Source organism: Grus americana, chromosome Z, assembly GCF_028858705.1.
Source record: "Grus americana isolate bGruAme1 chromosome Z, bGruAme1.mat, whole genome shotgun sequence".
Taxonomy (NCBI): Eukaryota; Metazoa; Chordata; class Aves; order Gruiformes; family Gruidae; genus Grus; species Grus americana.
In genome coordinates, this window is record NC_072891.1 from 65,602,668 (window position 1) to 65,615,680 (window position 13,013).

The following is a 13,013-nucleotide window of genomic DNA, read 5'->3' on the forward strand; positions in this document are numbered from 1 at the left end:
ATTGCAGTCTGGGAAGACCTTGAGTGCAGCTGAGTAAGAGCAACCGCATCAGCAGGATGCACTTCCTAACCCTTTGTGTGGGGTTCTGCGCAAACCTTGTACTGTGAGGTATGAGCCTACTCAGATCATGAGTATCATGTTTGACTAAAACTGATAGATGAAATTGTGTTCATCCAAATTACAGTACTGAGTCACTCATTTTAACAAAGTTTATTTAAACAAAGTAGGTACATTTCACAGAAATGGTTATAAAATGCATAGCATATTATAAACAATACTGTTACTTTACAGATACTAGTTGTTATTTATCCCAAATATTGCTTTTGAAAAATGAATCAGCCTGCTTGGTGAATCAGAAAGCTAAAAATCCCCAGGCACTGTGAAGAAAAAATACTATGATCTAACAAAGCACGTGTCCACTTTTCATTCACTCTACTGATTGTATTGTTGCATCATTAATTTGCCAGTTCCGATGATGTGGAAATATCTGGTCCCTGGAGTCACATACCAAGGCTAGATTTCCATCAGCTGGAGCACAAATTGCACTTGCTCAGTGATCCAAAACCCCATGCAACTTCAAGGAAAGCTGACTGAGGGTCTTCACAACTATTAACTTAATGGACAGAGACCGTGGACAAAAAACCTAGCAGTTTTTCTAAGTTGTGCAGATATGTCACACTCACACTGCTACTCCTAAGCAACTTGATTGTAAGTTGGCAAGTACATACATATTTCAAGCTTGACTTCAGTGGAAATTGAACGTGCAGTAGAAATAGACCTTACTCTCAGTGGTGATGCAATACCATGGAAAGTGGAATTGAGCCTTTTTGCCACACCTGAGAACTGAGCACACCTTGAACATGCAGAACTTCACATAACCAAATCCAGAGGTGTCTCTTTTCTGATCTTTGGGATGCCAGGGCATAAATAAGTAAAAATGAAGAGCATAGCACCGATCTGTAACTATAGCTGAGAGAGGTACCAGCTCATTCACACAACACTTCAGCACAGGAGTCATGACTGGAATTTTTTCCATTTACACTTCTATGACAATAGGCAAAAAGCAAATGCTGAGGTAAAAGGAGTTGCACCAGGTTTGCACTGGTGTAAGCAAGTCTAGAATCAAGCAAGCTATAAAATTCATTAATTCACACACAACAGAGAAGGAAAAATCCCCATATTTTCAAAACATATAGATACATGTAGATCAAAACATATGTTTTCAAAACATACATGCTCAAGAATAAACTGACTTTCTGCATTATGCCATGAGCTTTACAGTAGTTTAAGCTTGGCTTGGACTGAAAATGAAGAAGCTTGAACTCTGGCCAGCAGAGCTCCTTTGGAACTGTTTGTCAAGAGAGAAGAATGAGGTCTGAAGCAGTCCAAGAATATCAACGTTTCATTCACTGTCTTCAAGTAGTTTTTGTAAGTTGTTCTGTATCTTAGAAAAAGAGAAAAAAATAATTGGGAGGCAGGAAGTGTTACATTGCATTAAAAAAACCCCCAAACCATCAAGACATACTCTTCAATATACTCTGTGTGTGCACGTTAATTCTGTCCCAACTATTCATACCAATGGTATTCATGTTAAATGCTTCCTGCACTAGAGTCAAAGGAAACATCTGGATATGATCAGCCAGCAGCACATCTAACTTTCACATTAGGAGTATCTCCTGCAATTTCCTCCTAAAGATTGTCTCCTTCACTAGGTATAAGAAAAGAACATAGGAAAAAACTACAGCTAGAAAGAAAGGGACAAGAAACCCAATTATTTTAAACTTCATCAAAACCCAATAAAAGGCTCAAACTTCAAAGTTGCAGCTCTTTGGTTTGAATGGATAATTCAAATAGTTTTTTGACAGCTTCAGATACACAGCTGGCTATGATGTGTGCACAGCAAAGTAAGGTCTTCTAACCATCGGCAGACATGTCCCATTTCCCAGATTTGGCATATTAGTTGTGGGTTATCTTCCCTTAGTTGCATGGAAGGCAATGCCAGCCAGTCGCATCCTCAAGGATGATTTGTGCAGACCTATTTTACACAGCCTATTTATCCACCTTTCATCTCCTTGTCCTTAAAAGCAGAGAGGGAAAAATAGTGGGTCACATCCCCTGGCACACGTGTTCTCTGCATCTTAGTAACGAGCAGTCACTGGCTACAGAAGGTTTAGCCACAGCTACTTTCAGACTTTGAGAAGCCTGCTCAAAGATACCACTTAATCCTACCTCATGATTTCTAGCCCAGATGCACACCTTTTTGGGGAAAGGAAAACAGTAAGAAGCACCTAATTTTAGAAGAGTCATTTAATGCATACACAGGAATTTCCTTTTAACAAGTTACAAGGGAATGATTAACATTAGGCCATGTTTTCCCTCCCCCAATTTAACGCTCTGTGCTCTGATAGACATGGTGCATTTTAACAACCTGTTAAATACACTTAAATGCCAAAGCAAAATTCTGGTAAGCCATGGTAATTCCTTGGCTCCAAGTATGAAGTGATTTTCACAAGGTCACATTGAAAAAGTCATTGCAACATACTCTTGCACTGAACGTTTTTTAACTGGAGAGTAATTTTTAGTTTTTAACCTACATAATTTCTGTGCTCTAATTTACAATGCCGTGGTCACACAGGAAGCAATAAGAGAGATGGCAAGTTACACTGGAACTTTTATGGTACATTTGCTGCTGAAGCCAGCTGCAGCCCATTACTAGCACTTTTCACCAAGGCATACGAAGCAGTTAAGCAACTGCAGGAACTTTGCTCAGAGAACATAAAGCTATTAGATTTTCAGTTTTGCAGTACAAGAGTAGGGTCAAACACCCTGTTCTAACCGCTGCTCATCTAGATTAGAGAGGATCAGGATGTGGTAATATGCAGCTACAGCCAATACTCATTTAGCTTGTATGCACAGCAGTTGATTATGTCTTGAGTGTTTGGCAAATACAAGGTAAGACTACGGGTCCAACCCTGCAGACACTAGCTGAAAGAAGCACATGACTTAAGACTCTAATTCAGGACAGAGGGTCACTTCTCTGGGAATAGATGAATGATCTGACCATCCAGCTGCTTTTTACTGTGTTTCAAGCAGAGACTATAAAAGGGAGTGGGAAAATGCCTATCCCTGCTGCCAAGGGCTGGCTGGCTTCCAGTGAGGTCTCCCATGAACCATCTTGCCAGCCTGTCCCAGACAGCTGGAAAGCCGTAACCTCTTAAATGACCTAATTTGGCTAAAGATTGTATCTGGTAATCATCTGGTAAGCATTTTCCCTTTGTATTCATATTGTTATTATCCGCAACATACAGAAGGGTTACACTAGCATTATTACTCTAGACTTCCACAGCCAAGAGGGTGGAGATGTAAGGGGAGGAATCTCTTTTTGGCAGTCTTTGTAAAAGCTATGCTACACAAATAAACAATGGTATTATATAATCCTAGCTTTATGCTGTTTAATGAACTTGGTTTGGGGAAAAAAAAGGTGTTGAAAGACCTTGGCGTGCACTCTAGATTAGAAACAGAGGCAAAAATATCCCATGTAACTTCAGCACGTAGGAATTCAAGTAACTTTTGTTTTCGCTCCACTAACACTTTTTGTCATACTTGGCCAGTGTATGTGTTCCCAACACATAACATTTCATACACCTGTACTAGGTGCAGTTGTCAAGGTTTGGGGTGCAGGGTTAGGGCAGGGGGCTGCAGGAGCAGCTGCTGTGTGTGGGAAGAGGCCAGGGACTGCCCTGTGCTGTGCTGGACATAGCTGTTCCAGCAGCCTCCAATGGACCCACCGCAGGGCATGGCTGAGCCCCATAGCTAAGACGGTGATGGAGCCTCTGGGAAAGTATTTAAGAAAGGCGAAAAACACCAAAGAGAAAGGAGGAGAGTAAGAGGGTGAGAAACAGCAGAAGGAACACCAAGGTCTGAGAAGGAGGAGGTGCTCCATGGCAGAGAAGATGTCCATGCTGCAGCCCATGGAGAACGCACACCACAGCAGGCGCTTATTTCCTGCAGAACTGGAGCCCTTGGAGGAACCCATGCTGCAGCAGGGGGAAAACAGGAGATGAAAGGAGCAGCAGAGAGAAAATTATTATGTTCTGACCGTAATCTCCCATCAGCTCCATTTGGGAGGCAGGGAAAGGGGTGAGAAGTCAGGAGCAAAGGAGAGAAGTTGAGCCTGGGACCAGGGGGAGGAAAGGTATTCTATTGTTTGTCCTTGTTCCTTACTACAAAAAAAAATCTATTTTAACTGGCACTATATTAAATTCATTTTCCCCAAGGTGAGTCTGTTTTGCCTGTGATGGTAACTGGTAATCAATCTCCCTGCCTTTATCTTGACCCATGAGCTTTCTCATCCTATATTCTCCCCCTGCCCTGCTAGGCAGGGGAAGCGAGAGAGCAGCTGAGTGGGCATCTGACTGCTGGCCAAGGTTAGCCCAACACAACACCTAAAGTGAAAATAAGGCCTGCACACCCACTCTTGTTTTGCATAGGTTTCCAGTTTAAGTCAGCAAGTGCATTTAGTTCTACAATTAAAGAATGGTAAAAAGCAAAGGTCAGGTACAGGGAATTACACAACTAGCGCAGCAGCACTTGTGTTACTAAAGTGAAACAGGCAGATTCCAGCCACTTCATATGAAGAGGCTGACAACATGTAAAAGCCAGCATTGTTTTTCTTTACCAAAAAACCTCCAAAACTGAAACAAAAGCCCCAGACAGAAAATTTAATCAAACAGGAATAAAGGTTAAGTTCAGAATCCTTAGCCTTAATGGACAAAAAAAAATAAATAGAGATCACTACATGCAATAATGACCCTGTGAAGTATTCGTATTCCTGGTTGTAAGCCTCAGCTCAAGACAAAACATTTATACATACCAATGCTCATACTTGGGCTAATTTCTATTCCAAAACTCAGTCTAGGAAAACAAGCCAGCTTCTGGTACCAAATCTAGGGGTAACTCGGCACTTTTCAAAATAACAGACTGTAGAAATTCAGCAAGAACCTGGTTAGTGTTAACAGCATTTGCATTATATCATAGGAAGTTACCTTTTCCAATTTTATAAGATTAGCAGTTAACTCATCACAAAGGGCATCAGCATTAATTTGCAGGTGAGATCCCAAGCCTTGGCGTACTGGTTGTCTGTCAAACAGAATGAAGAAGTAAGTGTGACAGAAGCGAAGACAACAAAAACAGAACTGAGAGATACCATGTAGATAGGAATACAGTGGTGACATTGTGAACTGTACTTGTTTACAGAAACAAAGCCTAGTCACTTCTGCACTCTTGACTACATTTTTTATGTCGTCTCATTCTCCAGAAGTTTGGATGGAAAACTTTACGGCTGTTTCCACTGGAAATAAGTTGAAAAGTTGCGTTAAGTTCCATGTCCTGTGACTTGGAGAAAATCAAAAAGCCCAACCCCTTGACACTGTAGAAGTAGTGCACATTAGATCATCCTGTCTCTTGTACTGTTTGGGATCAGAGCAACAGAAAACAGGACTTTCTTGTGTAAGAGTGCTTCAGAAGAGGGACACAGCATCCTGCTAATCAAAACATGCCAAAAGTTGGAAAACGGCTTTTGACATTGCCTACTATTAGAGGTAGGTTTACCCCTCTCCTTGCATTATTAGTAAAATACAAATGCAAGCCTCTTTAAGATAAAGAGCCATTTCCTTCCTGTTTCCTTTTTATTAAGAACCTAGCTCTGTCTTCTGACACACATGTACAAGTCCTACTGCTTTCCACAGGAGACAGCTGAGAGGGTTGGATCCTAAGCAGCACAGTCATTGTTCCATATGACCATAAGTGCATTGTCAGAGTGACCCGTTTGTCATGGATGGGTCACCAAAGAAAGTTGAATTAACAAGCACCCTATTCAAGAACTTGCTACACGTTTGAAACACTTTGCAGACAGTTTCACCGAGCCTTGGTACAGCTCTGGCTTGAATTTTATTTTCCCCCTCTGTTTTTCAGGTGGTGCTTCTCCAACTGTCAGCATTCCCACTCATGCTGCACGTGGCTGCAGGTTTTGCACTGAGATTAATTTACAAATGACTTTTGAAGCCATGTTTTTCAGAGCAGCTCAGAAAAAAAAATCGGTTAGGAGAAGGGGAAAAGAGTTAATGCAAAATTCAATGCTGAATAAACTGATTAGTATTCTCAGCAGTATCCAGTTAACTGACTTCTGTTCTAAGAGAGGAGCAGGAAGTTGATACAACTTACAGTGGCGTACTGCTGTGGTGTATGCCCCTGCACTGCCTCTCCATTTGATACTTGCGTAGTTCCTATCCATGCAAGATGGGAGATTAAAAAAAAAATAAAATACGCAGGGGCAGATGACATCCATGACTAGCTACAGAATGGAACTATGGCCCCTTCCCATATTTCCTCTTAACCTTCCCTTGGTGTGTTTTGGGGATTTTTGGTTGTTTGTGGGGTTTTTTTGTTTGATTTTGTGGTGTGGGGTTTTTTTGGTATTTTTTTAAAATTAATTTATTTTATTCGGGTTTTTATTTAATTTATTTTAGCAAGATAGGATATCAGTTTCTAAAGAGCATATAGGCAGCTGAAAGCTTTAGAAAACATTATACAAGCAAATCAGATGTATTAGCCCAAACATTATGAAGTACCTTGTCATCTTTTAGGCTAATCAAATGACATTAAGACTGAAGACAGAAGTTAGACGTTTTCCGTGGAATCATAGCTCTGGAAAGGAACTGCTACTTCAGCAGTTTACAGTGAAGTTACTCACAGCTATCTGAAACATTTTCAAGGCAGTAGTACACCACGATCTATCACATTTGTACTAAAACTCTTACACAGAAAGCTGTGAGATGAGGATACTGGAAAAAGATTTTTAAACCCCCAAATTTTACAGAGTGTATCTTACTCCTTAATATGTGAATCAAAGGATGTGATGGAAATAAGGCGTTCCTCCAGGACACTGATTTTATATCTCATGTAGAAGGTAGAAAAGATTAATACACAAACACTGTAAGAGAGAAAAATAAGGTACATCAGTTAATGGAAATTTTTAGAGGTACCTGACAAATTTAATGTTAAAAGCCATTTGAACTGTTACTTGTTCATGTTGAATGACAAAGGTATCATTCTAAGAAACACCTCAGGAATACCCATCAGTGGCATTCAGACAGTTATGAAAATCTCAAACTTGTGTATGGCTTTGCTAAGTGATATGTAAAATGAACTTGCAAGTAGTTAAACTCTTTTAACATTTCCTGAACCAAAAGACCCTTTGCTTTTAAAAGTAAGAGGCCTGTTAAGTAAGCTTGCCCCAGCATTTCTACTTCTGAAAAGTTTAAAGGACACAATTCCCAATGATTTCCTCTTTTTCAAGTGAAGCTTAGATTATATTACTCTATGCAAACATAAGAAAATCTGAGTATTTTGACAATCTTGGTATTAATTGCTAACTTACAGAATTGCGTAAAATACAAGTATATGGTTCAGGGATAAGAGCTTCTGGGACTTTACTTTGTGGAAGAACCCGAAGGCTTCAGAACTGCCTGCAAGAAAAAGAACCAAGTATTACTTTGATCAAAGCAGATCACAGCATGCAAATGGTGTTCTGAAGCATGCAACAGATAATAAAAACAGAGGGATAAGCAAGAGATCTGCCAAATTATGTGAACTATGCAAACTTATCTCAACTGAAGGTCTGCCCTTGACTCCTTACCATTTCGAGGACTGTTTCGGGCTTTTCCATCAGGTCCACGTTTACTGTGTGCATCTGAACGGATGGATTTTGCCTCAGTCTTGGAAACTTTCAAGTGAGTCTGTGTCTCAACAACATGATAATCTGTCAAAAGCAAGATTTTTAATACAGCTGAAATATGAAGTCAAAGGTAGCTCTTGGTAGCTTAAGTTAGTAAAGGAGTAGGGGAAGAGGAGGATTTTAAAAGGTGCATTTCTGGACTTGGATAGAAAGTACTAGCCTTAAAACAGTTTGCATGGTCATTCCACAACATCACAAAATATAAAGAAGCACCTGGACTGGAAGAGGATGATGTATGCTGTATTTACATTTCCAGATCCTTTGAAAGATGGCAACCTGTGCAAACTTTGAAGGTTATCATTGAATTTCCAGTCAGAAAATTATACAGACATAAAAGTCACCTCTAAAAAGGACTGAATATGCTAGAGTAATAATTCCAAATGACTTTAGTAGCAACATCAAATAGACATATTGCATTGTTACTTCAAAAATTGAGATTATAGCTCCTTTTCCTGACTCTTGTTTAAATGCAGATGATGTCTTTAAAGAGATAGGATGGAAAAATCCAGTCACACTTAGTTTTGTCCATGCTTTACTTGCACACCCTGGATTGCCCTAATGATGCACAAGAAACAGAATCACAAGTGACATATGTGTTCCCACCCCACTTCTCAATTCCTTTTCCCAGGGTGATTCTTTAACTGGATATTGGTTTTTTATTTGTGGAAAAGGAAAATGGAAAGGTTTGAAGTAGCTGTTAGCTATAAGGAAGTAAGATAGCAAGTTAAATCATTATTCAGAAGCATTCATGTGGCAAGTGATGACACCACAATTTAGTTACTGCTTCAGAAACACCACCAAACAATTAAAAATGCACACACAGTAAATACCAAAGACCAATGAAAGCAAATAGCCCCAAATCATACCACTGAACAAAAGACACATAGGAAAAAAGAAGAGTTAATTAAAACTAACATGACAGAAAACTGCTATAAAAATGATAGTATTTAATTTAAAAGTAATGGTAAAGCTTTCTTATTATACAAATTCTTTTACAGTAATGATGGAACCTGGAGTAATAACAGCATAACAACACATTAATATGTTAATATATATTAATTGTACAGCAGACTAATACCCTAGGTTTTGCTAATAACATTCAGCATCTGCTACATAAAACAAGTTCTGCTGTACTTATGAACTTGTACGCAGTGAGTTTCTACACAGCATTCCTGCTAATTAAGTGAAGAACTTGAGGCATATGAGACTACAAACAGCACTGTTAAGGAAGAATAACTTTGGACAGTATCCTCAAGCGTCTTAACAACTGCAAAGAATGAGTGTTTAAAAAACAAAACCACAAAAACACATGTCAAAAATAACTTTTTTGATGACAAAAGCTATCACGGTACAGAACGTTTATTTGTATAGATTAGAAGAAGTTAACACTGCGACTTGAACTACTTTAGAATAGGGGGGGGTTGTTTGTTTGTTTTCCTTTTTTTAAAGGAGGAACATTTCCTATGTTCTGTATCTGCTAGCATAACTCATGGGGGATGTGGGGAGCAGATAGGATGTGGATAAGGAGCTGGAGGCACTAGTGAAAAATCAGATCCACTGCTGACCAAGTCATTGCCCGAATCTGGACTGCAAAAGTATATAACAACAGAAATGTAGCTCTTGTGGCTTGGAGGAAGACCTTAAAAGACATGTAATTCTCCAGCACTGTGGAGAATGTAGATTCCACATCAGAAGGAGATTACAGAAGTAAAACTGAGAGCTAAACCATTCTCATTTTCTTGGGGCCCCATGATCCCACTCACCTTGGAAGCATTCCAGCTCTGGGGTCTGTGAGCTTGTGCTGCTGGACTCTTCCATCTCTTGTCTCCGCTGCTGCACTATTCCATCCAGATCAGAATAGTCTTCATTGAAATCCTGGTGGGGAGAAAGAGTCACAAGAAAACTCAGCCCTGTTCTAAATCTAAACAACCTTATTTCCTCTGACCTCTCTCTAGAAAATGAACCAACAATTACAGATTTAAAACTGTTTAACCAGGAACAATCTCTGATACCAAGATGTTGATAGCAAGTTAGCAAATTAAGCCTCGTATGATCACCAGAATTTAAGCCTCATCCCCTGCCTTCAAGTGAAGAGATAAAGTCTGTGTGCAAAAGCAAGACTGTTAAGTTAGACAAACTGAGAAGTCCAGGACAGGCATAAGTAGAATTAGACTCTGGTCATCACATGTGGTTACACAGCTCTGAACTGGCTTATAGAGGAAGGATTGCAACTAGAAACACTTCAAAAACTGTTGATGGCAGAGGAAGAAGCAGTATAGAGCACTGTGAAACCTGACCGCTAAAAAGAGATATGTAGAGCATACAGACTTTGGAATATATCCAAGCATACACACACACATATATATATATAGTGCATGTGATCAGATCAAATTACACCTATGTCAATCATTCCCACTGCTTCCTGATGTTAAAAAACTCATGGAAGTTTTAGAAACAGATGTCCCGATTTCCTTCAGTTTCTTAAGACATTGTAAGTAGTAATTGCAATGAAAGGTGCCATGCAACAAAAGAACAAACCTCTAAGCCATTTACCAAGGGCAGAATTGTAGGACGATCAGCCCTGAAGCTGTTTTCTGCAGAAGATGGATTTGGACTGTTGCCTGTGCTTGTATCCTGAAAAAAGCAGCAGTGTTAACAAGGAACACACTCAGAAACTACCTAGCATTTAAAAGCAGGAAGGCAGTAATAATGAACACAAAGCTACATAACATCTTCAGTCCCATTAATACTTACCTCAAGATGTCTACAGATAGATTTTAACAGTTTGTAGGTGGTATCTCTGGAGAGTAAGGAAACAAACATGTACTGAAAAACAAAAGTTGCAAAACTGTTTGAGAAAAGGCCTAGATTAGAAGCTTCCTTTTATCTAAATAAAACTGACAGTTGGTTTTGCTCATCAAGTAACTATTTTCAACTTTCATTATTTAACTTCCATACAGCAGGAAAAACTTTCAGATCTTCTAAGCCTATGACCTGAGGTTAATCACAAGGACCAAAGAACAGGCAGATAAAAGTTACCATGTGCTGCTGCAGGAACTACAGCATAGACCAGATCTGTTCTTTTTTTATAAAGACTTTGCATACTATGTTTTACCTAGCCCTTTAAAAAAAACCAAAACCAACAAAACCCAAAACCCCACAACTTGTTTTTTGTACAGTCTCCTACATCAAGAAAATATTTATGCAATGAAAATGGGCTGGTTCTAAAGCTGCTCTTAGGATAATCACATTTTCTACTGATTGATGCAAATACTATTCCTGAGTATCACTGTAAGCAACTGTATTTTGTGCATCTAAGGTATTGCTGGTCAGGTGAGAGACCCAAGTAAATGAAAGAATACTGTCAGAGCTGCCAACAAGGCAAGTAACCCTCTATGCATGCACTTCCTGACCCAGCTGTTCAGTTCCCCCAGTACTACTACAGAGCAGTCTTGGAGAATGGGGAACGATAGACTACAGAAAGCAGGTGGCAACCAGAAATTCTATTTATTTACTCACTAAGTTCTGCATAGCTTTGTTTACTGTAGATCCAAAGAAAAAAGGGAGATAGGAGGAAGAAAAAAACCTGGTCCTTGCCTGTCACAAGAGAGGAGGCAGAAGAAGCTAGAATCATCCTCTAAGAAACCAGATCCTCCAGAGTCCCAAGTCTAAATGCCCACGAGACCAATTCCTATAGCTGTTTAAATGGCCAGCTGGGACCTTCAAGAATCCCTCATATTATTGCCAATAAGTAGGAAGGAAAAAAAAAGGAGAAAAAAATGAAAAAGCAGGCAGAGTACAACAGCTTCCCTCTCCACCAGTACTTACCCTATCAGTGACTGTTGCTATGATCAGAGCATTTGGCACAAGAAGAGCAGTTTTGGTTTTCTTCAAAAGCGTCACCGAGAGCACAGGTATACTAATCTGAAACAAGATCAATGTAGCATAAGAGTCCCAATATGCGCATACAAATTTGCATGCCCTTTCACAAGGAGCCAGCCTACCAATTGTGGTAAGACAGACCTTCAATGCTCGTCATTTAAAAATTACTCCACTACGTGCCTGATTACTAACATTTCATATGGAACAGGTATGATTTTAGATTATTACTATTTCTTAACTACTTTTACTTCTATTTTTATCAGATGCCAATCGAGGCTTTTGTTTATGCCTTCCTTTCCTGATCCCTTCTGGCTCTTACAAGACTACAGGCTTAGTTCACTGTAGATCTGCAGAACAAACCAGTCTTAAAGCTAGGCTTTGTTTAGCAACAAAACATTTCAGAACAGATCAGACAAGACACGCTTGTGGAAGAATGAACATAAAAGCTTCTCACCACTTACAGATCCTTTAGTCTGCAACAAGTAGCTGAGTACACAGCTCATCCTTCAGTAATGTTGAAAGATCCAATACTCACACACCCACTGACTGACTTAAACTGATTCGTGTGTGTCATCCAGACTGTCTACATTTACGTTGAAAAGTTCTCAAATTTCCTTCCTGCTTTGTGTTTACATCCAACCCCATTAGCTTAATGCCTGCTAAGTTTCACTTAGTATTTCACTTCAGGTATTCTGTATGGACTCTTCTTGTAAACCCTGTATGACAAAGGGCCAAATACCTGGTCTGACTTTCGGTTGAAAAGCCTAGATCTTAGTGAGTTGGGCAAATATAATAATCCTGGATACACAATTAGGATGCAGCTCCTGTGAAAAATTCCTTTGGCACACACTGTCACAACTGCCTGAGAAATTTGGAAGCAAGATTAACAGTGTCCAAAGATTGTTCAACGAGTGATCACAGCGCTGAATTAAAAAAAAACATCAGTGCAGAAGGAGAATGAAGGTACTCTGTGCACAGTTTCATAAAACCTTGTTAACTTTTGTTCAGAACAGCAACACAAAGTCAGGAAATGAAAAATTGTTTCAGGTAACAAAAAATGTGTTTCTGTACATTAATCTGGGTGCAAGGATTGCCAGCCACTGTTGAAGCATGGCTAGACAAATATCTGCTTGCCATCTAAACGCTAGAAACTTGCTCTTTACTCGGTACTTAGTTTTCTTAAAAGTGTGCTAGCAGAAAAAAAACAACCCAACCCAAAGCATATAATTTTCATTATTCTTAGTCCCAGGCCTGAGTTTAAGAATCTGTAAATCTGATCAATATTTGTTCTATTGATTTTTTAACATGTCAACGCTATTTGTCTTGCTTCAGCAGC

The 13,013-nt window shown here is 39.5% G+C and overlaps 1 protein-coding gene across 6 annotated transcripts in view; it reads right to left on the minus strand.

The window, feature by feature from the left end:
- Positions 1–195: 195 nt before the first annotated feature.
- GRAMD2B (GRAM domain containing 2B) overlaps positions 196–13,013 on the minus strand; it is a 43,335-nt gene continuing 30,517 nt past the window's right edge. For 3 of the 6 annotated variants that reach the window (XM_054810332.1, XM_054810338.1, XM_054810336.1), the window contains exons 6-14: positions 11,624–11,719; positions 10,550–10,621; positions 10,334–10,429; positions 9,559–9,670; positions 7,697–7,819; positions 7,439–7,526; positions 6,890–6,991; positions 5,046–5,139; positions 196–1,444 (exon numbers count right to left, since the gene is read on the minus strand). In XM_054810332.1, coding sequence (XP_054666307.1) covers positions 1,403–1,444; positions 5,046–5,139; positions 6,890–6,991; positions 7,439–7,526; positions 7,697–7,819; positions 9,559–9,670; positions 10,334–10,429; positions 10,550–10,621; positions 11,624–11,719 — 825 coding nt within the window. In that variant the 3' untranslated portion in view covers positions 196–1,402. The remainder of the gene's footprint in view (positions 1,445–5,045; positions 5,140–6,889; positions 6,992–7,438; positions 7,527–7,696; positions 7,820–9,558; positions 9,671–10,333; positions 10,430–10,549; positions 10,622–11,623; positions 11,720–13,013) is intronic. The other 3 variants (XM_054810334.1, XM_054810337.1, XM_054810333.1) reach the window with 2 other exon arrangements.